General features: G+C 44.6%; 3 protein-coding genes across 4 annotated transcripts; 1 reads left to right on the forward strand and 2 right to left on the reverse strand.

The window, feature by feature from the left end:
• Nucleotides 1-3,763: 3,763 nt before the first annotated feature.
• LOC126522701 (peroxiredoxin-4-like) lies at nucleotides 3,764-7,389 on the reverse strand. Its single transcript, XM_050171476.3, has 6 exons — nucleotides 7,094-7,389; nucleotides 6,641-6,758; nucleotides 6,426-6,542; nucleotides 5,973-6,095; nucleotides 5,736-5,901; nucleotides 3,764-4,043 (listed from the first exon to the last, which is right to left on the reverse strand). Exons 1-6 carry the CDS (start codon nucleotides 7,263-7,265, stop codon nucleotides 3,987-3,989), a joined length of 753 nt encoding a protein of 250 aa, XP_050027433.1. The 5' UTR covers nucleotides 7,266-7,389; the 3' UTR covers nucleotides 3,764-3,986.
• A 1,492-nt stretch (nucleotides 7,390-8,881) lies between these two features.
• Nucleotides 8,882-10,776, reverse strand: LOC126522698 (CWF19-like protein 1). The gene has a single exon (XM_050171473.3). The coding sequence runs from the start codon at nucleotides 10,550-10,552 to the stop codon at nucleotides 9,017-9,019; it is 1,536 nt and encodes a 511-aa protein (XP_050027430.1). The 5' UTR covers nucleotides 10,553-10,776; the 3' UTR covers nucleotides 8,882-9,016.
• Nucleotides 10,777-11,065: 289 nt separating this feature from the next.
• On the forward strand, nucleotides 11,066-22,610 carry LOC126522700 (ADP-ribosylation factor-like protein 13B). 2 transcript variants are annotated; one of them, XM_072288765.1, is made up of 7 exons: nucleotides 11,066-11,097; nucleotides 11,418-11,488; nucleotides 13,392-13,644; nucleotides 15,274-15,379; nucleotides 16,263-16,471; nucleotides 19,479-19,578; nucleotides 21,981-22,610. In XM_072288765.1, exons 1-7 carry the CDS (start codon nucleotides 11,066-11,068, stop codon nucleotides 22,236-22,238), a joined length of 1,029 nt encoding a protein of 342 aa, XP_072144866.1. In that variant the 3' UTR covers nucleotides 22,239-22,610. The 2 variants fall into 2 exon arrangements, with proteins under 2 accessions (XP_072144866.1, XP_054922514.1); XM_055066539.2 differs by lacking the exon at nucleotides 11,066-11,097 and having other exon boundaries at nucleotides 11,109-11,488.
• Nucleotides 22,611-22,616: the final 6 nt, after the last annotated feature.

Below are 22,616 nucleotides of genomic sequence, written 5' to 3' on the forward strand. Positions count from 1 at the left end.
TTTTGGTTTCGTGAACACATTCCCCAAGGTATAATGGGATTTAAAAACGATTTGTATGCCCAGGGGACACAAAGCTCTCCGAACACTGACTGACACACCCTGGACATAGGGAATAGAATAGGTGTGTCAGACACTGTTCAGAGAGCCTTGCCTCCACTTGGCATACAAACCGTTTTTTAAACCCCATTATACCTTGGGGAATGTGTTCACGAAACCAAAAGACTGCACCCCTGCAGACGATCAGAGCAGGGTCATCTACAAAGTCTGATGCGGGAATTATGATGCAACTTACATTGGCGAAATGGGCAGAAAAAGGGCAACGATGCTGAAAGAATACAGAGGAGATGTTGTCAAGGCCACCCATGCAATGCGTTCTAAGAACAAACTTGTCGGAACACTGCTGGACGACAGGGCACAGCTTCAACCTTGACAATGCAATGAGTCTGGCCCGAGAGCAAAAGTGGGGGAAAAGGAAACCCCTCGAATCCTGGTTCATCCGTTGTAATGAATTGGCGTACAGCACTAACCATGGCCCCTTGCCGGGCATTTACAAGGATGTGTGGGACGAATAGGCTTAACCTCCCCTCATTTGTGTCATTGTATACCGAAAGTGCCACCTGCATAGGTGGCGAAATATCTACACCGTTGTTAATTTGTTATGTTAATTCAAAGTAAACCTTTTTTTTCAGTCATGAATTCATCTGGCTTTTTGAATATTTTTGCATGAAAGAAGTAAATGTAGAATGTTTCTCACCATTATCCCAGCATGTAACAAATATATGTTTATAACAAATACTGGATATAACGAAGGTATTTTCATGTCTCATGCCACTTCATTATAACATGGTTCTACTGTGGTAGAGCTTAGCTTAAAACAAACGCACCAGAATACCGGAGGACGCATTTGCCACCATAATCGCACCGGTGATTGCGGTGGCATTTTGCAAAACATTGTGGCTAGCCATAACACATTAGAAACATTATGTTGCATGACTCTTCTCTTTGAAGAAGGAAGCATACAAAATGTCTCTGATATTTAAGTCACTGCCAACACATCAACAGATTGCTTAATATGTGGTTGCTCATTGCAATAAATGTTTTGCTATGGAAAGCGCTTTGACAAACACATTGTCACAATATGTCATCCCCAGCATTACCATTCACATCTTGTGTTTGATACTGTAGCATATATTGCCAACAGGCTAAAGCTGCCTGTTGCCAACACTTCAGCTGTTGTGTAAATTCATACTCTCCTGGGGCAGCAGTTGCTCACTTTCTCTCCTAGTACAAAAGTGCCTCCACTTTCTGTAAATAATCTTGAACATGGCGGGCTGTTGATAAGAGCATCTTCTTGTCGTTGTTACTGGTAGAACTAAGATAAGAAACACATGGTTCATACACCTCCTTGAATTTGCAAAAAACATTCAAGGGCTCTTAAAACTCCTTAAAAATAAATGTGCTCCTTAAATTTCTTGAAAATGGGAGTTGAGGGCTACTTATGAACATTCAGAGTATCAAATGCCGCATAGGGGGCTATGCCATGGACACTGTCTATCAAGAAACAACCCCAGATTATTTCCTTTTCAGAGAATTGTTAAACGATTGCAATGTGGTGTGCCCACAGGCACCAGCAACTGGCTTGTCTAAATCACCGTTACCATTGTGGAGTTAGACTAAGCCAGATCAAGATCTCTAAACCATGCCACCATTTTGTTATTCTGCTAGTTGGTTCACACCACAGCCATCATGGCTCCATTGTCGTGTCCTAGACTCTAGAAATGCCTGGAGGAAAGCAAGTTTCAGCCATTTGGCAATAACATGACGAGTGTTAGATGTCAGAAGGTGGTGGACATCATTAAAATCGGAAAATCAACATAGAAAAGTGACCTGATAGAGCTTGAGGCATGTGTCCAACTCAGCTGCTGCTTAGCTACAAGAAATTGCAGCTAAAAAAAGGGGGATTTTGCCATGTTTTAGTGTATATGTACGAATAAGGTTTGTTTTCCTCTTCTTGAATTTTGATTTTCAGCATCCTTGAAGTCCTTCAACTGTCCTTTAATTTTCGACCAAATGTTCTGTACTAACCCTGGAAGCAGAGAGGAAAGAACAGTAAGCTAGTTAACTCTATAGTTCTGCTGCAACAGAAAGAGTTAGGCCTTTCAGTCACAGAAATTCCCTTCCCTTTCCTATAAGGTGTAACGCTCAAGCTAACTAAAAAATTTGGGCTTAAATTCCTTAACATACTTTGATCTGTTTTCATTTACTGATAAGTTATTGTTCTTCCATTGAACAAATTCTAAACGTATTCTTGAAGAGTAACCTAGCAATCTATCCACAAAGACACAAATGTTTTCCATTTGTGTCTTTTTAGCCTAGTTGTTTATTGTGCATCCGTAGTACTATTTGGTTGTTCACACATTAGTAAGAATAACTAAATGTGAAGTAACAGGCATAAAGCACTTAAAAGGATGAGGATGAATAAGGACACAATATGAGTGCGAGTGTTGTATACTCCTTCTTCGTCCTCATCTTTTGAAGTGCTTTGTATCTGTTGCTATGCAATATCAACGAAGGCAAATCTGAACTCTTGTGAACGTAAGGTTATTCTGTTTGATGTCTGCATATCAGCCATAATAGTATGCAAGTACATTCATGAAGACTTGTGTTAACTCGCAACATAGTAGTGCTCAAGGGCTATGGTCAAAGCCATGTATGAAGATTAGGTACCAATTAAATTTTACAGTGACTGCTGTTATAAGCTGCTCCCTGTCCCAAATTTATGTACAGCATCGAACAAAGCTGATATCACATTATCTGCCCAGCTTTTAGATTTGATCCTAGGTCTGCAGCATGCCAGCTGATCACACTAACCACCAAGTAACTTTTTTTCTCCCACACATGGCATTTTTTGCAGCTAGCGCTATATTACGTGGACCTACTACCACCACAAATACTAGACCTTTGTGTGGCTTACAGTGAACTCAAGTATTGCAGTAGTCGCAGCAAAGCCCCTCGAAAAAAGCGGAACAGCAATAATATCAGGCCATGTGGAAAGATTTCTAGAATGAAGAATAAGATAAATACTGCCGTGATGAAAAACCTCACGAGCACTCACTGGGCACTGTGCATGACATGCTATCATTGTCAGTGCTTCATAGTTTTAGCAAAGCTGCATATATTCTGGAACCTTCCTGCCAGATGTGCCTTGCCAAGTTTTTACATCTGCTATTTCTGTAATCGTTCACTGCCAAGCTTTTCAACAAAGCCACCCTGTTATGCAGACTTGTACTAGGCAGTAAAATAACTGAAACCTGGGCAAGTTGGTGTACACCCATACAAGGGTCACAGTTTAGGATAGTGGTGCTGGTGTTTGTCTGCTTTACTGTGCGCCTTGTAATGTTCGCGCATTGTTTTGATGACTGCTCTAGCCACTTGTATTGCACTACACAGATTGCTAAATAAAAGCGCACAGTGAGTTCAGTCTAATCACCAGCTATTGCAGTGTTCTTTCCCACGCTCAAAACCTGTTTTCCACTCTTGCCGTGTTGTACCCTGAGAGAACAGCTGTGCATCTGTCGTCAAGGCCAGGCAGCTGGCAATAACATCCTTTTGGTTTGCAGCTGTGTTGTGCAATAATTTTGTTTTTGCTATTAGCAGCTTGTTTTTGAGCAGGATAATCTGTATAAATTTGATACTACTACAGGAACTTTGATATGTTGTGTCCGACTACTTTTAATATCTTTAGGAGTGCATTTCACAACACTGGCACACGGTATTCTTTATTGAAAAACTTCAGAAATGGAAAATGCAAAGTGTGACAAAAGACAGACTAGGCAGTCGTGTAAGTTGACCAGGAGATTGATATCTGCGACAGAAATTTGTCATGGAGATTGACGTCTCAATGCTTGCAGATGCAGTCTTCCTTTTCTTAATGAGTATGAATGTATTGTGGAAAAGTAGCCAGTGCGTTATATAAAAAGGAGTTACTATGGATCGACGACTTTGCTGAAGTACTTCAGTTTGTCCGCTGGGGTAGGAATAATCTGCAGGAGAAGAAATGTGTGCAGTTTATTCAAATTGGTGAAAAATTCCAAGCTTAATGTTACCACAACCCTTCCCAATATCAACGCTCACTTCACTGCAAGCTCAACACAAGACGATACTTCCAAGCTATAAGCAGGTATCAATTCAGGAAACGCAGATGGACAGCACTAGTTCTCGAAATGTCCCAGCTAGTAGCTTTCAGTCACAGCTAAACTAGCATCAAGAGCAACATATCAAAAAGGAATAGTGCATTGTTTGTAGTTCAAACTTTTTCCAAAACAGCTTCAATGCTGCCGAGATAACCAGCACATGTCAAAGTGCAACAGCAAAACATGCAATGGACTAAAAGAAAAAAGTGAGTCATGTCATCCAGTCTTCTCTTTGTCCACAGTATGTGGCTGTGACATCATGCTACACCAATTAGCCTGCCATTCTGCCCTTTTTGAATAAATACTACTATTCCCAAGGCCTTCCTTCAAGCTGCTTTCACCAGTGACAGCTGTCAGTAATGGCGTGGCAGCAGAAGCTGATACATCACAGAATCTTTAAAAGCAAAGCATTCTTTGCAAATGCTCCAGGCTGGCTAGCTCACACACAATAAAATACTAGTTTAACTAACAAATTGGCTTATATGTGACCCCGTCTGTACCACCCCTACAAATGTGCTAGTTACTGGCTCTGTTCTCTACGAAATTACACAGAGACACAAGAAACAATACCTAAATATCTTCACTGTAACAAATATATGCCATCAAGTGCATAATTCCTTTATTAAGACAAAGCTTTCTGTGGTGTTTGGAGAGTTTGCTCGCTCGGTTTTTCGCAAAATAAAGTGAAAATACAATTTATCATTGCACTATCTCCAGGATTGGGCCACTTTCCTCGGCAAATAACCCTGGAGATGGCGTCATAGCAGAGTGGGCTGATCCCGGAGATAGTGTAATCTGCAGTAAGGGCCTTCTCTTGCCTGGCAGGCATATAATATTTATGCTGCAAAAAGCTATGCATAAAGTGACCAGTTCTATATTAATCAAACACTTAAGAAAAGTTTCGCTTCACATAAGACTCCAATATGTGCATTGCACCTGCACAATATATTTCTTTATTTTTTCAGGTGATTAACCATTTCAGGTGCCAATTAATTCTGTTGATTGAAAACTTACTTTCACTGCGTTTCTTATATCTTCAGAACCGTGAAAAGCATACAGCTACAGAATAGATCAAGAATTTTGAATTCTTTAGAGAGTTTTGTTAAGCTTACAGAATGTGGACTCCATGCGAAAGCTTGCTACAGGAACAACAGATATGGAAACATCAACTACTTCAATTCTAGTAGGCTTGAAAAGCACCTACCCAGCCACTTGAAAATTATGGCTAGTGCAACACATTTGTGAAAAACAATGAAAGAAGTGAACCTGCTACATACAACTATATACTCACCCTAAGCAAAAATGCCCAACCATCTACTTTCCCACTTGTTTTACTAAAACATTTTGCACATGTCATTTCAAACTTGCAGCACAGTTCCAATCAGGAGTGTTTTAAGATATATATGACACATATTAAATATCATTACTTTCATCAATGCTTTTGCTGGTGCTTGGCATACACCATTGTGTACACAGCGCTTGAAAGGGTTAAGCTACTCATTTTTTTTCACCTAAACATAGAGGCACGCAATGTTGCCATACCGTATCTCCTCCAGGCTTCCATCCTGCAGGACAGACTTCTCCATGCTTGTCAGTGTACTGGAAAGCCTGAACCAATCGCAAGGTCTCATCCACAGATCGGCCCACTGGCATGTCATTCATGGTGATTTGGCGGAGGTTGCCTTTGTCATCAATGATAAACAGACCCCTGAAAATATATTCAGTATTAGAATCAATTGCAGCGCAATATTTGTGCATCACTTTGTTCTGCACGCTGACCTCAGTGTGTGGCCGAGGTCTTCTAGGTAGACGCCATAGTCTTTGGAGATCTGGTGAGTGAGATCGGAGAGCAATGGGATCTTGATAGGTCCGAGACCACCCTGTTTCCTTGGCGTGTTGATCCTATAAAAGGTGTGTGAGCGTAAAAATCGTGCATCAGCAAAGTGGTAGCGGCATTGTTTCTTGACAAATAACAGCCTTTCCAACAATATGCCAGGATCAGGCCCAAGTGAAATGATCTCTCAAGTTAAGCAAGGCTTCATATGACAAAAAAGAAAAAGTGTTCTTGTATGCAGCACTCCATAGTACATATCTGAGAACTTCACCGTATACATTACAGCAATAATTAAACATAACGCAACAAAAGTATTTTGTTTGTTGAAGCACAACTTTGCGCATGATTTCCAAATAGTGTTATCTGTAATATAAGGCAAATGACGACATGCCACGTACCATGCAAGGTGGGTGAAGGGCGAGTCGACGGAACATGCCACAACTTCCGTATTCAGTGCCTTGAACTCCTGGATGCGATCGCTAAATGCGATGATCTCCGTCGGACAGACAAACGTGCTGAAACGAGAAACGGGTCCAAAACACCATCTGGTGTCAGTGAAATCCCTTGGCATTAAGTTCGCGTCACCGCGGTTTGGATCATAATTAATACTCACAAGTCCAACGGATAGAAGAAAAACACCAGGTACTTTCCCTTGTAGTCCGAGAGTTTGAGCTCTTTGAACTCGCCATTAACGACGGCGGTTCCCGTGAAGTATGGAGCCGGCTTGGAGACTACAACAAAATGAATAAGTTCAAGTTGCTTTTACAATATCCATCAATGCAGAACTTGAATTGAGGAGCGTCGCAGCTGATGAAATTAGTTTTGCAACATCAGCGGCTTCTTAAGAGCACTGCATGTTATAAATCTGGGTAAAACTCGGCGATAACATGTATTTGCAGCGACGTAAGCGCTTGCGAGTTCATATTAAAAAATCGAACAAAAGCACGACATGTTCCGAAACGTGCAATTTGTGATGAGAGTGCGCTGTGTACCGCAAAAAGCACGCGCACGTTTTCGAACGTTGAAGCCGACGCCGGCATGTAACACGTCACGTATTAATACTCACTCTGGGTTTTGCTCCAGTGGAGGTTATGCGCTGAAGACTTTGTGTTCTCTTGCGGGTAAACCTGGCCGCCACCATACGAATGACATGCTTCCTCAACACAAACGGTCAGCTGTGGGCCGATTGCTAATGAGAGAGTGACCAAGAGCCACCTCCAGCTACTTCCCGGCGCCATCCTTGATTGCTACTACTGCCTACGCCACCACGCCACGACCACGCCAACCACGCTACTGTTTTTCTGCAAAGGCAAGAGCGCGCGCGAGACTCTTCACCTTTCTATTCCTCTCTGTGCCCCTCTCCCAATAACGCGTTGCCAGAAGAGGTCGTTATAACTCAACAGCAAAATTGGCGCGCTTCTTAAAAGTAAGTCGAGTAAAAGAGCGGGGAAAAGAAGGTGGTGGTGAGAACACGTGGCTTGTCCGAAGTGCTGTCAGTGAGGATGCGCATAGAGATCGGGGCGGCACTTGGGAGGCCAGCGACGCCAGATTTTTCACCCGTTTCTTTTAGAGCACTTTGCCAGGCTTGTGGCCTGGCATGCCGCTAAATGTTTGTTTTTCATTCATGCACTTGGTCAAATAGCTCACAAGCGGTCATTCGGAAAACTTGCAATCTGTTTTTTTTTTAGTACTTCTAACTGCATAGGCGTTGTGTATTTATTTCAAAGGACATTTTATGCTTTAACAAAAACTTCATTTGGATGGTGCAGAAGTGGCAGAATGTCCAAATAATTTCAAGGTTATGTAACAGTTGTCAATGAAGAGGGGAGACCTGCTATAAAGCACATGGAAGTTAACAGCACCTGTTTTAACCAAACCTGTGAAGATTTGGTAATCTTCAGCTCTGGCAAGTGGCCCAATGCCATACACATTTTCTTTACTTCACTACCATAAACACCACCACATTTTACAATGGATTTCTACCCATTACAATCTACATGTTTAAGCAATCATGCTGCTATCTTCACAATAAGTGAATTTTTTTATTACTGATGGCTATATTGTGAAAGGTGAAAATAATGGCAGCTCCCTAGTCGCTGGGACTTGTAAACAGAATAAAATGGACAGTTTACTACTGTGACATAATGCAGCCTTTCTTGTTGCATGAAATATTTTCCAGTGTACTTTTTTTATTTGGTGCTCTGAAAATGAACTGCAGCAGCTCATTATGCTCAAATGCAAGTACAAAGCACAAGTCAAATGTAGATATCTTGCACTGGTAAATTCTTCTTTACAAAAGTTCTTTTTTTTTTACTCACATTGAAAGTCAAAGGTGGTAGTTGCTACCTGATAAGCCATTAGATACACCTAACTTCAAAATCTTGCTTAGAGTTTTCTTCCTTATTTTATTTGTAACATGCCTTCTCCTCAAAATCTGAAATGAAGCTTCTTGCTTTGTGTTAAACCTTCTTGACTGCCTCTAACAGTTTAGTCAGTTACCTGCAAGTTACTTACGTGAACTTAGTTGGTTGTTACATCTAAAGTTCAAGACCATGAACAGAAAAAATAATATTCTGAATTAGCACTAGTGTCATTAATAAATCAGAATAAAATGGTAGCTTGCTTATCCTTTGAAGACTTTGAATTTGCATGTACTTGGTAGATTGCCTTTGTTAAATGTAGAGCCACAGTGACAGGAAGTAATGTTATAGAAAAAGTCAAACTCTGCACTGGAAGATGTGTCGAGATTTGCACAATACATCTATCAGGTGGTCAGACCAATTTGACAACCTTTTGCTTGTCCTTTGCCACACGCAGCATCACCTGGAAACACATTGCCAAACAGAGAGTGAAATCAATTTGTTCTCCTTTAATATTTTCAGAGCAATGAGATCATACATTCACTTTCCTACAGCTACAAAAACTGAATATGGAAATAAGCACATGTGAATGGTGTGCAGTGCTGTGTATTTACAGAATGTACAATGCATCACAACGTAAAGTCAAAGGGCTCAAACTGTTTTCGAAATTCAGCCACCATTGACACTTCCTCGTCCCGGGACATTTTGCAGTCCTTCCAGTCTGCTTTATCTGGCAAGTTGAGAACTTCTTCACAGGCTAACACTTCTCTGCCAAACTGAAGAGGAAAGTTTTTCTTGATCCTGTGCAACAACTTGGTGTTATCAAACTCCATATAGAAGTATGGTCGTCCAGGGTCTACAATCTGGCGCAGGCTTGAGTTTCGGGGTATTTCATCTAAGTCAACACCAAGCGACATGCCGTAGTCCACTAGCACAGATTGGAGACCAGGCATCAACGGTTCAGGCACAGGCACAACCTGAATCTGCAGGTGGGAACTTTTGTAGTTCCTTTCAAAAAAGACAGGTCGCTTCCCTCTCGTCTTGAAGTACTGCTTCAAGCTTTCCTTGAACTTTACAACGTCTTCCAATGTCTCTTCGTCCAATTCTACTGTACTCTGATGGTGACCGATCGGGAGAATCAGCACGTGATCCGGAGTAAGTGCTCCCTTGGCCAGCGCCAGGTAACAGCTTTCACCGATGCTGATCACCAGGTGCTTCTCCACCTCAGGACTCGCCAAACAGAACCAGCAGGGCCCCTTAGGGGCTGGCGGAGGGCGCTTCTTGCGTTCCTGCTGGCCGCCGGCGTCACGATTTCGCTTTTTACCCTTTTCCGCAGCCGGCGTGAGGTCGTAGAAGAACTGTTGCGACTTGGATGCATCCTTGAGGTCTGACTCGCTGAACTCGTACGGGCATTCGGTCACGTCAATCGGCTGCTTCACGAGTTCTGCACTCGGCATGCCCGACATGGGCGCGATCGAGAAAGCGTACAGCCACTTGGCCTTTGCCGCATTGCCGACGGATGCCAGTGAAATGAATCGTGTAACGTGGCGAGCTTGTTCTTGAAGTATCTTGTGGTTTCTGTAGGGAGTCCTCTCGTAGTAGTTTCCGGACGACGTAAAGTGGTATCTAGGTCGAAGAAAGTAGGCGAGTAGAGAGATGACATCCGAACCGTTTTCTTCTTCAGCGGACGCGGTGTGAGCATATTTGCTCACGTTTTTGGGCCACTGAGATGCGATGAATATATCTATGCCCTTGTGGCTTGTGCTCTCGGCGATCGGGGACAAAAACTCCAGCGCCTCTTTCTTGACAAACTCGCCTCTGGCAGGTTTGTCGTCCTTACTCTCGTTTCCGCAGAAATAGGCGATTTTCAGCCCCGAAGCACCGGTGAAAATTCCTCGAGAACCCAAGTGGACGACGTTGTCCGCGAGGTCCGACTCCGAATACGAGTCCGGTGTGACGCCAACGGCGTATGTCTGCAACGGGACTTTGCGCCCGCTCAGCTTGTATTGAAGCCATCGCGAAGCGTCGGGCCCGAAGAAGTCGCCAACACAAAGCAGCATGTCGAACGGCCCGTTCTTTTTGTTGACGTTGGACACACGGTCAAAAAGTTTGTCAAACTCACCGCTAACATCTCCGCACACGAGTATTTTCATGGGCGACGCCATTGCGGTTCTAGCGCCGACACTGGAGCAAAGCTAGTGCCGGAGATACCACTGTATGGCGGTGTTCATTGAACAAGCACAGCGCACGATCGCTACCTTCGCAGCATTCTCGACAGTGGTGCAACCACAGAACAAGCCACAACCGGCGTAACGTGCGATCCAATGTTTGCATAAAGCAAGAAAAACACATCAACTACAACAGCAAAACAATGCACTAGGTTGCCCGATTGTGATGTGCAATCAAGGGTTTTGTGCCGTGAGCGTGTCAAACTGACGACAATTTTCTTATTCCCGTTTTATTTGCTGCAACATTTGTTCAGCTTTTTTATACCCATATTTATGTTGTAATGATGTAACAAATTCGTTTGGTTTTTTCTTCAAACGACGTAGAGTCATAGTGTGCTATATGTGAGCAGTTTCGGTTTCGGAACACAACTCTTGCGTTTCTGCTTGTGTTCCCCTGGTAACGCGTGTTTCTGTTCGCTTACTCCTTCTCAGAGAAAAGACGAGGCGGAGATGGGGGCATGTGCTTCTATAAAAACCAAAAGGTGACGTTTATGCATACCCCACTGCGACCTGCGGCTAAATTGTTGAAATCTCGTCATTATGATGCTCCGCGTTAGTGCATCTCTTGTATTTGATACACCACATAGATTTATGTATTACATCGTTCCCGAGTAAGGTGTATGCGTTTTATCTGTACTGAAGTCTAAACGTCACTCGTTTTGCTTAAGATATTTTTACGTCGGTATCATGGCACTAGGTTCGAGTATCGCATGAGACAAATATATTACGACAGCCTTTTTCGGTGTTATGCTAAGACATACGTCATGTTCCTTCTTTTTTCTTTTTTTTTTTTCTGTTTCAGGCACATCACGCTTCTCATGATTGGTCTTGACAACTCTGGAAAGACATCGACAACGAAGCACCTGTTGAGAGGTATACATGCAATGTTGAACAAATTGTATCCTGAACAATATATTAGCCAATTTGTGTTGCTCGATGAAAAAAAAAAAGAAAAAGGAATGAAAGAACATTGTGCCAATACATTTTGCGCTGAGCATATAAGTATATCGAACAAACTAGAGCCAGTTTTCAGCGGTTTAGTTATCGCAATTCTGGACTCGCGGTGTACCATTTGTCATTGTTGTAATTATGCGCCTGCTTTATAAAGTTTTAGTGCTATTTGGTCTTGGTAGTGAAAAGAAAAAAAAAATTACCAACACATTTACTTAATTTTCTTCTTTATTTTATTGTTCCATTCGTTTACTCTTCGTACCCTACCTTTCGAAAGCGAGTATGTATTACCGTCGACACGCGGTAATGCATACTCGGGTTTTTCGTGGTTCCGGTTAATTCGAACCACCTTATTGTACACGTGCGCTGCCTGAAATAGACTCGACGGCTATCGCCTATATCTCATCCTCAGGAAAGGTAGCACTGTTGTTGTTGATGTAGTCTTTTCTTCTTTTACCCGCTTCGTTGTTTTCAGATCAGAGAACACCTGCAAGCACGGCATCGCGATACCGGGTGTTTCTACGCATACATTTGGTAATATTTAAAAATAGCCGTTCTGAAATATAAGGATGGTTCCTTCGGAAACATTCCGTCAGTGGTGGCGACCATGGGGTGGCGGCTGATACGTGATAATTAGCGGCTCTGCCCTTCTCGCTGCCGCAGCGGCTGTCCATTGCTGGGTGACGCAAGCAGAACGGCGCCTCGAGAGGCGTGGCTTTGCGCTCGCTGCAGCCTCCCAGTTTCGGTTTCGCGCGTTCTGATAGGCGAACTTCGTCGTGCCACAGTTCCGCGGGTAATCGCACTTCTGCAGATCCAAAAGTTGATGTACGGCTTGTACGGAGAACTCGCTTCAATTTTCTATTACGATGAGCTCGCTGAAACTAAAGGTTCAAAAGTTGATTATTGCATTTTCGTTAATTAGCGACTAATTACCACTTATCTCCCGTCGCCCCATGGTCGCCACCACTGACGATGTGTCTCCGAATGAACCGCCCTTATATTACAAAACGGCTATTTTTAAATGTTCCTTAAAGTCTTTGTAGAAACACCCGTTATATAAAGAGTGTAAACGGGGACTATCCACCGTGATGTTCTAATGGCTCCGACGTTCTGCTGCTGTTCGCATGCTCAAATTCAGCCCGCCGCGGCTCGCCGCTCCGATGGCGGGTGAAATGCAGAACACTCATGTAGCGCGATTTGGGCACACGTAAAGGGGACACTAAAGAGAAAAATTAGTTTTTCTGCATCAATAAATTACCTTTCTACGACGCCAAAAACACCACGATAAGATGCTTGGTAAGCCAGAAAAAGCACAAGAACGAAAGACGGGTGGCGACGCCTCCTTGAAGTTCCCGCAACTGGTCGCTGTGACGTCATGGATTTTGATGGCATCTTCTAAGGCATACTTAAGTATATAACAGTACAGATTTACTACATTGTGTCCTAAAGGAACCATATATTAAGCATGGCAAGTTTCGGGAACCTTTACTCAGCCAGCGCGACCCAAATGCGAAAACATACTATGCAATCCCTGACGTCACACTGACGTACCGGCGTCGGGGTTTCGGCGCGAAATTCAAATACTGATACTTTGGCCTTCATTTTCTCATCTAATAATCAAACTATTATTTTGAAATGTCTGCCTGTAGAATTCTCAAACAATTATTTATTAGTCTAAACTGATCTATTGTTTCGCTTTAGTGTCCCTTTAAAGAGCCCTACATAGGTGGTCCTGATTAATCCGGAACCCTACACTGTCACACCTCCTTGAAGGGGTTAAGCGCCATCGGTTGATTAATTGTTCGGTTAAACGACTGCTGTGCAGAGGGCAATCCTGAGGACGTGGTTCCGACGGTGGGCTTCTCAAGCGTCCAGACGGAGCGCTGCGGCTTCCACGTGACTCTCTGCGACCTGGGCGGCGGCGCGAAGATCCGCGCCATCTGGGAGCGCTACTACGCGCTCGCCCACGGTCTGGTGCTCGTGGTGGACGCGTCGGCGACGCACAGAGCACCGGAGTGCCGCCGCACCGTCGCGCAGGTGCTGGCCGACCCGCGGATCAGCGGGAAGCCTCTGCTCGTGTGAGTATATATGCGCACGCCCTGTGCGTACAGCGCGGCCAATTTTTAAAGGGAGCACTCTATGCAATCGTGCCGGCTGCAGAGATGTCAATGCACTGTGTGAGCGGCGCGCACTCTCATAACTTAGCCGTCACGCATTTTACGCCGACCTGTCAGGCAGCGTGCTCCACCGCCGCAATCTTGTAGATCACGAGACGCCCCGCATGGTACTTTGCTCCCCGCAAGAGACCCTTGAGTAAACACGAGGAAAGACTTCGCACCGATGCCCTGCCATGGTTCCTGGGACTGTAAGAAGAGACCCATGAGGAGACACGGGGGTTCGAGCGAGGCGAGAGAGAAGAGCCGGAGGCCAGCCAAACCGGAGAAACGGCACGAGAGACGAGCGAAAGACGCGGCCGAGGAAGGCAGCAACACGCTTCACGCCGACGCTCTGCAGATAATAAACAGTTTTCATTTAAGCAAGAATCCAGCCTTTTTCATTTGCTGTCAACTGCACAGTTGTGTGGGAAAGGTGCCCGCGCCAACCAGCCACAAGTCATCTGTCTGCTGAGAAGACGGGCAATTGTGCGCTTGCCAAAGCGAAAAATTCGCACGTGCTCTATACACATGACGTGTCCACTTTAACAATGAATCGCACTTGCATAAGCCGAATTACCGCGGACGTGGAAGGGAACTTCACAATTACGGTAGTCCTTTTCAATGCCTCACCATATATCTATATGGTGCCAGAGTTTCTACGCTATTCCTTCTTTCTTTCTTTTTTACACCTGTGTATGAACGTAACTACCGCTGAGACTGTTACTTTACGTTTTTGCTCAGAGCCTGAGAAGATACCGAAATCGACACGTCGCTTCTACAAGGCCACATTTCTTTGTCAGAACCTGATAAATAATTATCTGTATAGACCCTACTTCTTTATTCATCCAACCTTGCCAAAGTATTCACTTCATCATTATAAGCGTTGATTGCCATATGGCTGGTACTCTGGCGATTGTAATTCCACTTGGCGACGAGTCCAAAGTCAAGTTAAGACGACGAAGCCGTGCTGGGACTATTTGCTCATTTCTGGTGCTTCAAGGGCCAGTTGTAATTTACATTTCCGCAGGAATTGTTTAATATCTTCATAGTATTGTCTCTTCTTTAAGCACGCTTTGCTGTTTAGCAGAGGGGGTTCCGAGCGCGCTCGAATTCATTTTTGCTACCTTGCAAATTTATTTTTCATGATCAGGGACCCCGTGAGTAGGTCAGTAGGGTATAAATAAATGTACCTGTTCGTTGCTTCTAGCGGCTATGTATCCTTATATAGGGGGCAGTCTTGCAAGTTTGGTATGCGGCCGCTACGTAAGCACTGGCGGATCCAGACAAGGGGGTAGGGGACTTGCGTCCCCTTTACTTTTCATTTTTTCATTTTATTTTCATGAGAACCGCACCCCTCCTTTATACTACCATGGCACCGTCCCTGTAAGTAAGCGTTGCCGTTACACCCGTCTATTCGGTCTAGAGTACGTAGACGTATTTCATTTGTTCACCAACTGGCGTGCCTTCCATATGCCACTTTTCCTATCCGACAGCATCTTGGCCTCTGTCAGCCAAACTTACATGTATAACCGTTTTTCGCTACACGTGCAGATTGCTCAACAAGCAGGACCTTGAGACGGCCGTCGACGAAATGGAGATGTGCTCCCTGCTAGACCTGGAGAATATGGTCAACCAGCACAAGTGCCCCACCCGAGTGGTATGCTCCCCTGAACCTCGCTTATCTGCCTGTAGCACGGGGCAAGAAACATACTAGCAGTTATCCCCCCTGATGAGTCGTCAAAGGAAACGGGAAATTGTATAACGCCAGGATAACGTTATGCGCAGAAAAGAAGTACATACAGAAAGCGGATGGTATACATGCCGCGGCTGGACTGGCTGGCTGTGCGACGGGCGCTATGGGGCTTTAACGGGCGGGTATTGGTGTCGCGCGGTGCGATCTGTTCAGACTAATGAAACGGACTTTCAAATCAAGGAATACAATGACGTCGATTCCGACGGAGCTCTTGTACCACTGTGGCGAATATGAAGTTCACGCGCCGACTTCTTTGTATGCCTTTTGCGCTCTCTTGCACGCCTAACTGGCCGATATAGACAGCATTCCCTAACTCTGGGTCCCCTACTTCTAAAGCTCCCAATACTCCCTACTTCCGTACAATAAATGTTTCAGAGAATGAATTATTGCGACGTCATTTTTTGGCGCTCTTCACTTATCCGTCGCTTCCGAAACCACGGAGCGCATGCCAAATATCCCTCACAAGTGAGCGGGTATAGTTTATCCCTCTCGGCAAAGGCCTCTCGCATGCCGGGCTGACAAAACGTGGCGCTAATTTCGACTACATGGTCTGCCGCCTCCATCGGAATGCGGTAACTGCGGACGAGGATCGAACCCGCAACCTCGTGCTTGGTAGCAAAACGCCATAGCCACTCAGACACCGCAGTGTGTGGAACAAGTAACGGGGCACAAATGATGCCGCGTATTCCTGTTGTATCTTATTTGATCATGTTCGCAATGCGAGCTATGTACGCGCTGTGGTAAACTTTCGCGATTCCTGAAATGAGCGTCAATCTGGGACGTGCAGGAGAACTGCTGCGCCATCAGATTCGGCGGTCGAAGGCGCAAGAGAGATCCGGGCATCGATAAAGGATTCCAGTGGCTCCTGGGTCACATTGCCCGCAACTGGGAGGAGCTCAAGGACAGGGTGGAACGGGACACAGCGCTGCATCGCGAACAGGAAGAGAGGGACAAAGCGGAACGCCTCGCCAGGGTCCAAAAGGCCAGAGAGCTAAGGTGAGCACAGGTGTCGTACCGCACGCTTTTACTTCCCGCCAATTGAACTTTGCAACATCTGTAAACGATGCGGCTACTTCTCCGCGTCTCTCCTCTCATCGTCGAAAACGCACTGGAGCGTAGAAGGGCGGATCCGGTGGGGCACGTGCAACGAATGTGGTATTCGGCCGTTCGCGGGCAACGGTCGGTCGAGCTCTGCCTTTCTCGGGCATATCACCTTGCCGTACTGTGATTTGAAAATAGTTGGCGCAAGTAAGCGATCGCGAGAGAGGCCTAATACAAATTACAAATGATCGCAAGAAGACAGGCTCATTACACAGGACGAATGCTAAAGGAAACAATGAATAAATAACGCAATTTCCTGCTTGTTTGTTGTACTTTGTTTCTTCTTATGGTCGTTTGCACGAGACTTCTTTTTTTACCGTTAGCTTTGCGTCAGTGTAGTTCAATAAACAGGTACCGCGTAGCTGAAATCACTGTTCTTTCGAATCTGAGGCAATCTGAGGCAATATGAGGCAATCTTTGCGACGCCCGGTGCGTGCGAGCCACACGAGAACGTGTTTGTTAAAGTTCGCTTCTGCGCAACAAAAGTTACTATGTGGAGAAGCTAGCTTTACAGGTTCCCAAGCGCCACTCGTGCTAATGATTCTCTGGTCCTTTAGTGTGTGTGCGTGTGTGTGTGTGTGTGTGTGTGCGTGTGCGCGCGCGCGCGTGCGTGCGTGCGTGTGTGTGTGTGTGTGTGCGTGCGTGCGTGCGTGCGTGCGCGCGCGTGTGAGAGCGAGAGAGAGAGAAACTTAATTGAGAAAATAATCAGTGTTTTTGTCGGAGCCCCTAGTTCAGGGCTCCGCTGGCTCTTGCAATCTTCTCCGCTCTCAGGATTAGCTTGAGCTGGTCGTCGAGGGCCGAGGTAAACAGTAGTGCCTCCCATTGCTCCCTCGTGGTGTTCTATGCTGTATAGCGTACACTCTCACGTCTTTCAGTGATGTAACTGACTTGCGTCGATGCCACCGCACATTTCTACCTGTAATACCCCCTTTCTTTGTACATTTCTTACTTCGATTTCGCTCCCCTCCCTCCTTTTTTCTTACTTAATAACCTCTTCCACCGAATGTTCTGGCCAACCTCCCTTCGTTTGTCCTCTCTTCCCCATCTCTCCCCTGCTTTTTATATGGCTTAAAACAATGAAGTTTCATAATATCTGAGATTATAGCCGTCATTCACGGCGCTATTTAAAGCAACAGTAAACTTTGCTCGGCAGTGGGCTGCTTACGCACGGGGTCGACAAGACGCGAACACTGCCATTTGGTGAACCATGCCAGCGACTACGCTTACCAACAGCTTATTATAGCAGTGAAAGCTGAATTTTCTGTTTTGGATGAGGCGTGTATGCATTTTGCAACACCTGACGTAGAAAAGAAAAATGTGGAAGGCAGCAGCTGTAAAAGTGAGCAACGTGATTGACCCGTTTCAACATCGCCCCAGGGAGCTGGCCTCTCTGCCGTTCATGAAAGCAGTCGGCCTTATTTGCATGGCGCTGGTTTTTCTTTAAAAAAAAGTTGCCACAGAGATTTAGTTTCGGGTGTTAATTCCGCTGCAAAATCAATGAAGAAGCCTGAAAGATGCTTCACACAGCTTGATTGCTTGTTCGCCATCATTTCTCAAGTGCGACTGTTCTGCATTGGCCTGTGTGACGCATCCCAAAATATACAGGGTGATAACTTTTAAGTGTTATGGAATTTTTAACAATAGCCTGTTGCAGATAACGTAACTCTATTCCTTGAGCTGGATTATTCTTAGAGGCGGGAATTACATGAGAAATCGAAACACATATCCAAATAATTAACAAAATCGAGTAATTACATTTTGAATTAGTTACCATACGGCGCATATTGCCACTTACGAATTGTAGCCGGTAGAGTTTGCAAGGCGTATCCACTTATAATGAATTTCCAGAATGACGTCCGTTTGGAGATATGTGCCATCAAAGTTGCCCTAAAATTGCACTGTCGTGCTGCTTACTTTTTCAACAAAACGCTCTCTTATGCATTTAACCACAAAAGTAACTGGAACACCCATGTATTTTGTTCTACACTTTGGGAAATAATATCTCGAAACTGGTGTCATCCTGGAAATTAATTTCAAGTGGATACGTCTTGCAAATTCACCAGCTACAATTAGTAAATTGCAATGTGTGCCCAAGCAATCAATTGAGAAGTTAATTATTGGATTCGTGTTAATTGTTTGAATAAGTGTTTCGATTTCTCGTGCTTTAATGCCCGCCTCTTCGAATAATCAAGCACAAGGACAAGGATCGTGCTATCTGGCACAGGTGATATTTGAAAATTCCGTAAAACTTAGAAAGGACCACCCTGGTGACAAGATGTTGATGACAAGAAAGAGAAGGCGCCTTGAGACAGAGAAATTATAAGAGGGGAAGGCACACAGCTGAAGTATAATTTCAGGGATCTCAAGTTGCAATATACAAAGTGGATGTTACAACAAAAAAGTGTATATATATATATATATATATATATATATATATATATATATATATAGCGGCCAGTCACGCGGCAATTTTGCGTGTGTTCGCGGGCTTCTTTCACGCTCAGAAACATACTCTTGTGTAGCACGTATTGAGCAACATGAATCTGTATCAGGAGTTTTTCATGTTGTTCTACAATTTTCGCATTCACACTTTTCATCTAATTATAATAGTTGGTTATATTATGGTTAGTTTACTTGTTAAAGTTGGTTAATTAATTTGACACTAATTATTTCTTTAGGCGAAATGAAAAAAAAAATCTGAGTAGATCTCCAAGCGACGGCAGACAACATTACCTTGGTACTGTACAGCTATGTGGCATTTGCATATTTTTAATGTTTGGCTGAAGTTACATGGGACACCCTGTATATATATGTGTACATAGTAGTAGTAGTAGTAGTAGTAGTAGTAGTAGTACATGTGGGCACAATTATCATTAGTAGTTCTTTAACCTTTCTTGCACAGGGCCAAGGCAAGTAGGAAGGATGGCAGCATAACTGAAGATGAAGGGGACAAGAACGGCAATAAAATAGCCAGTTTCGAATGCGAGCAGGCGGAAGTCACGGTGAGGAACAGCTAGTTCTTTTTTAACGTTTGCTTCACGTTGGTGCTTCACGTTGGTGGGGGTGCTGTTTATACCGACAAGAGGAGTAGCACTGCAATTCAAGACGTCACATGACACGACGTCCATGGCTGCAGAACTCACGGCTCTGCGCAGAGCGCTTCGATTTATTGACACAGAGTGTCCTGGTACATGGGCCGTGTTTTCCAACTCAAGACTGGCTTTACACAGCATGCAGTCAATTCTCAGACATAGAGCTCACGAACAGCTAACACACGAAATCGTGAAACTTCATCACGACGTCGAACAGAAAGGCCACGAAATTATTTTCCAGTGGTTACCTGGCCATTGCGGGATCAGTTGAAATGATCAAGCAGACAAAGCTGCTCGGGACTCACATCAAGAACAACACAGCGTTCCCATTCCTTTTTCCAGGACAGACGCTGCAACGCAGCTTCGTCACTGGCGCACAAGCTCTCTTTAACAGAATGGAACACCTTAAATATAAGGCCCACTAGGTTGTACGAACTGAAACCTTCGCTACAACTCTGACCTCCACCTGGGCTTCACCGACGTGAGGCATTGCTTCTATACTGACTGTGTTAGGGAGTGGCTTTCACGAAAGTGTACACACTTTGATTGCAATGACCGACAGTTCTGCATGCGACGCCTGTGGTGTGGAAGAGAACATTGAACATTTATTGTGCCATTGTCAGTCGGAAAGACAAACATTATCTATCGCATTGCGACGACTGGATGATCAGCCGTTGTCTTTGCAGGTGCTACTTGAAGACCGTTCCCATCGCTCATAGGCCCACAAAACTATGAAGGCACTTTTGTCTTTCTTGAGGGCGACTGGCCTTTGTGAACATCTTTGACTAGCTCAGACCCTCCACATGACTGCACGAGCTCACCTCAGCTTTCCTCCCCCTCCCCTCTCTCATCTTTCTATTCCCTCTTTTCCGTCCCCCACAGTAGGGTAGCCAACGAGATGCATTTCCGGTTAACATCCCTGCCTTCTCTCTCTATTTCCTCCTCCCTCCCCCTCTGCTTCACGTTGGCGTTTTTCCAACTTTTTCCAGGGCAAGAAGAAACGCTACTTGCTCATATTGTGTAGTATATACAATATGCGTGTGCGTGATCGAGTGTCAACAAAGACATTCAGTAATTCTGTAATACGAGTAGAGCAGCAGCGAAGTTGAAGGGTTACATTACCAACAAACACATTAATTGCACCAGCGGACATGAGTAGATGATTGCGATTAATCTGTTGATTATTATTCACTATAACTTAATCTAATTATGCGGTATTTTTTTTTCGTCACTTCATGGAAAAGATATTGTTTCCAACTGGAGAAAATTAGCCTATCTTTCTTGAATTAGGCTTTCTTGAATTTTGCATTGCAACCTCAGCACCGATAGGTTAAGTCGAATTTTTCGAACGTTTTAGCACATGGAAACATTCTCGAAATCTGCTAGGTTATTTAACCTTTATTCCAATAAGTAGTTCTTTATCAATAAACAATTAACTAGACCAGGGTAGTGTAGCTAGAAGTGTCCAGCATACACCCTAACCAGGGTTATAGCCTGGGCGCTAGTTCAGCCCAAAGCTTATCTAGTAACATTGGATTCTGCCATATTGTCAAATTCGTTGTCTTGTCAACTATGATTGGCTCAGGGGGCTGCTATACATGGCCTCTCTGATTGGCTCAAAAAGCCGCCATTGCAGAATTTGACATGAATTGTGAATTTGACATCACAGCTGCATTTGACAATGTCCCGAATAGAATGTTACCCGGACACTGATACTATATCGTTGACTTCTGCAATGGCGGTGTTTTGAGCCAATCAGAGAGGCAATAGCGGCCTCCTGAACGAATGAGAGCTGACAAGATGACGAACTCGACACTATGGCAGAATCCAACGTTACTAAATCAGCCTTGGGCGGAATTAATGTCCAGCGTACACCCCTGGTTAGGATGTATGCTAGATGCTTCTAGCCAACCTACCCCGGTCTAGTTAATTGTTTATTGATAAAGAGCACTTTGTGCATCCCATAGTTCTTTCTTGTGTCCGTGTCCTTTATGCACAACTCTGTACATAAATATGGCGGAATTTCAGTGTTGAGAATAGCAGCTCGGAGTAAACGCCATGGTGAATGCTGTCCAAATTGATGACGTCATGGCGGACTAGTGCGTGAACACTTCGGGGTAATGTGGCCATCACAAGTGTTTTGTCCTTGTGTCTTTTCTGGCTTGCCGAGCCTCCTACATCTCACGACAAGAGTAGGAGTTCGGCTATTACAGAAGCATACTTTACTAATTCAGATTAGCTTAATATTTGTCCTTAGCATTGCTTCTTCAGTATTCCCTTTAGCGATCCTGTGCCATCTTCTTCTTACCCAGGCTGAACGTCCCGGGGAGGAAGATCCACCGGATGAGAGGAAGATGGAGACACCCGACGGTGCCCGCGTGATAGTCGTCAGTCCCGTTCAGCGCCATCCAACAGACGGCGACGAAGAGAAGCCCAGCCTGTGCGAAGGTCGTTGCGAGGAGCAGCTCTCAAATGACCACTGTCCGTCCACGCCCTCGAACAAGATGCTGGGACTTTCACTCTACATCTCAGAGGCGTCTTATCCACCGATGACTCAGATAGACATGTGACTGCTCGCCATGTGCGCCTTGAACTTACTCTCCTTTTACGCTGTGCAATGTCACGTGCCTGCCCTTTTTCATCTTCTGTGCCACACTCTCTACCCAGAAACAATTATGCAGGCTTGGTGTGAAATCCCATAGCACTGAACACCTGTAACCTGTCTGCTAATTATATTAATCATCTCTGCTCAGCCACACTGCCCGGGTGTGACGTGTCAACACATCCTAGATAACTTTACTCAGGAAAAAAAAAGATAACCTTGGGCTTTTCAAGTCAGGCAGTGTGTTGCACCACTTTGTGCTTTATATAGGCGCGTGTGGAAATGTACTTATAGAATATCATACAAGGGTTTGCATTCTCCTATTGCTCATGCATTTGGCATTTTA

Source organism: Dermacentor andersoni, chromosome 6 (genome assembly GCF_023375885.2).
Source record: "Dermacentor andersoni chromosome 6, qqDerAnde1_hic_scaffold, whole genome shotgun sequence".
Lineage (NCBI taxonomy): Eukaryota > Metazoa > Arthropoda > Arachnida > Ixodida > Ixodidae > Dermacentor > Dermacentor andersoni.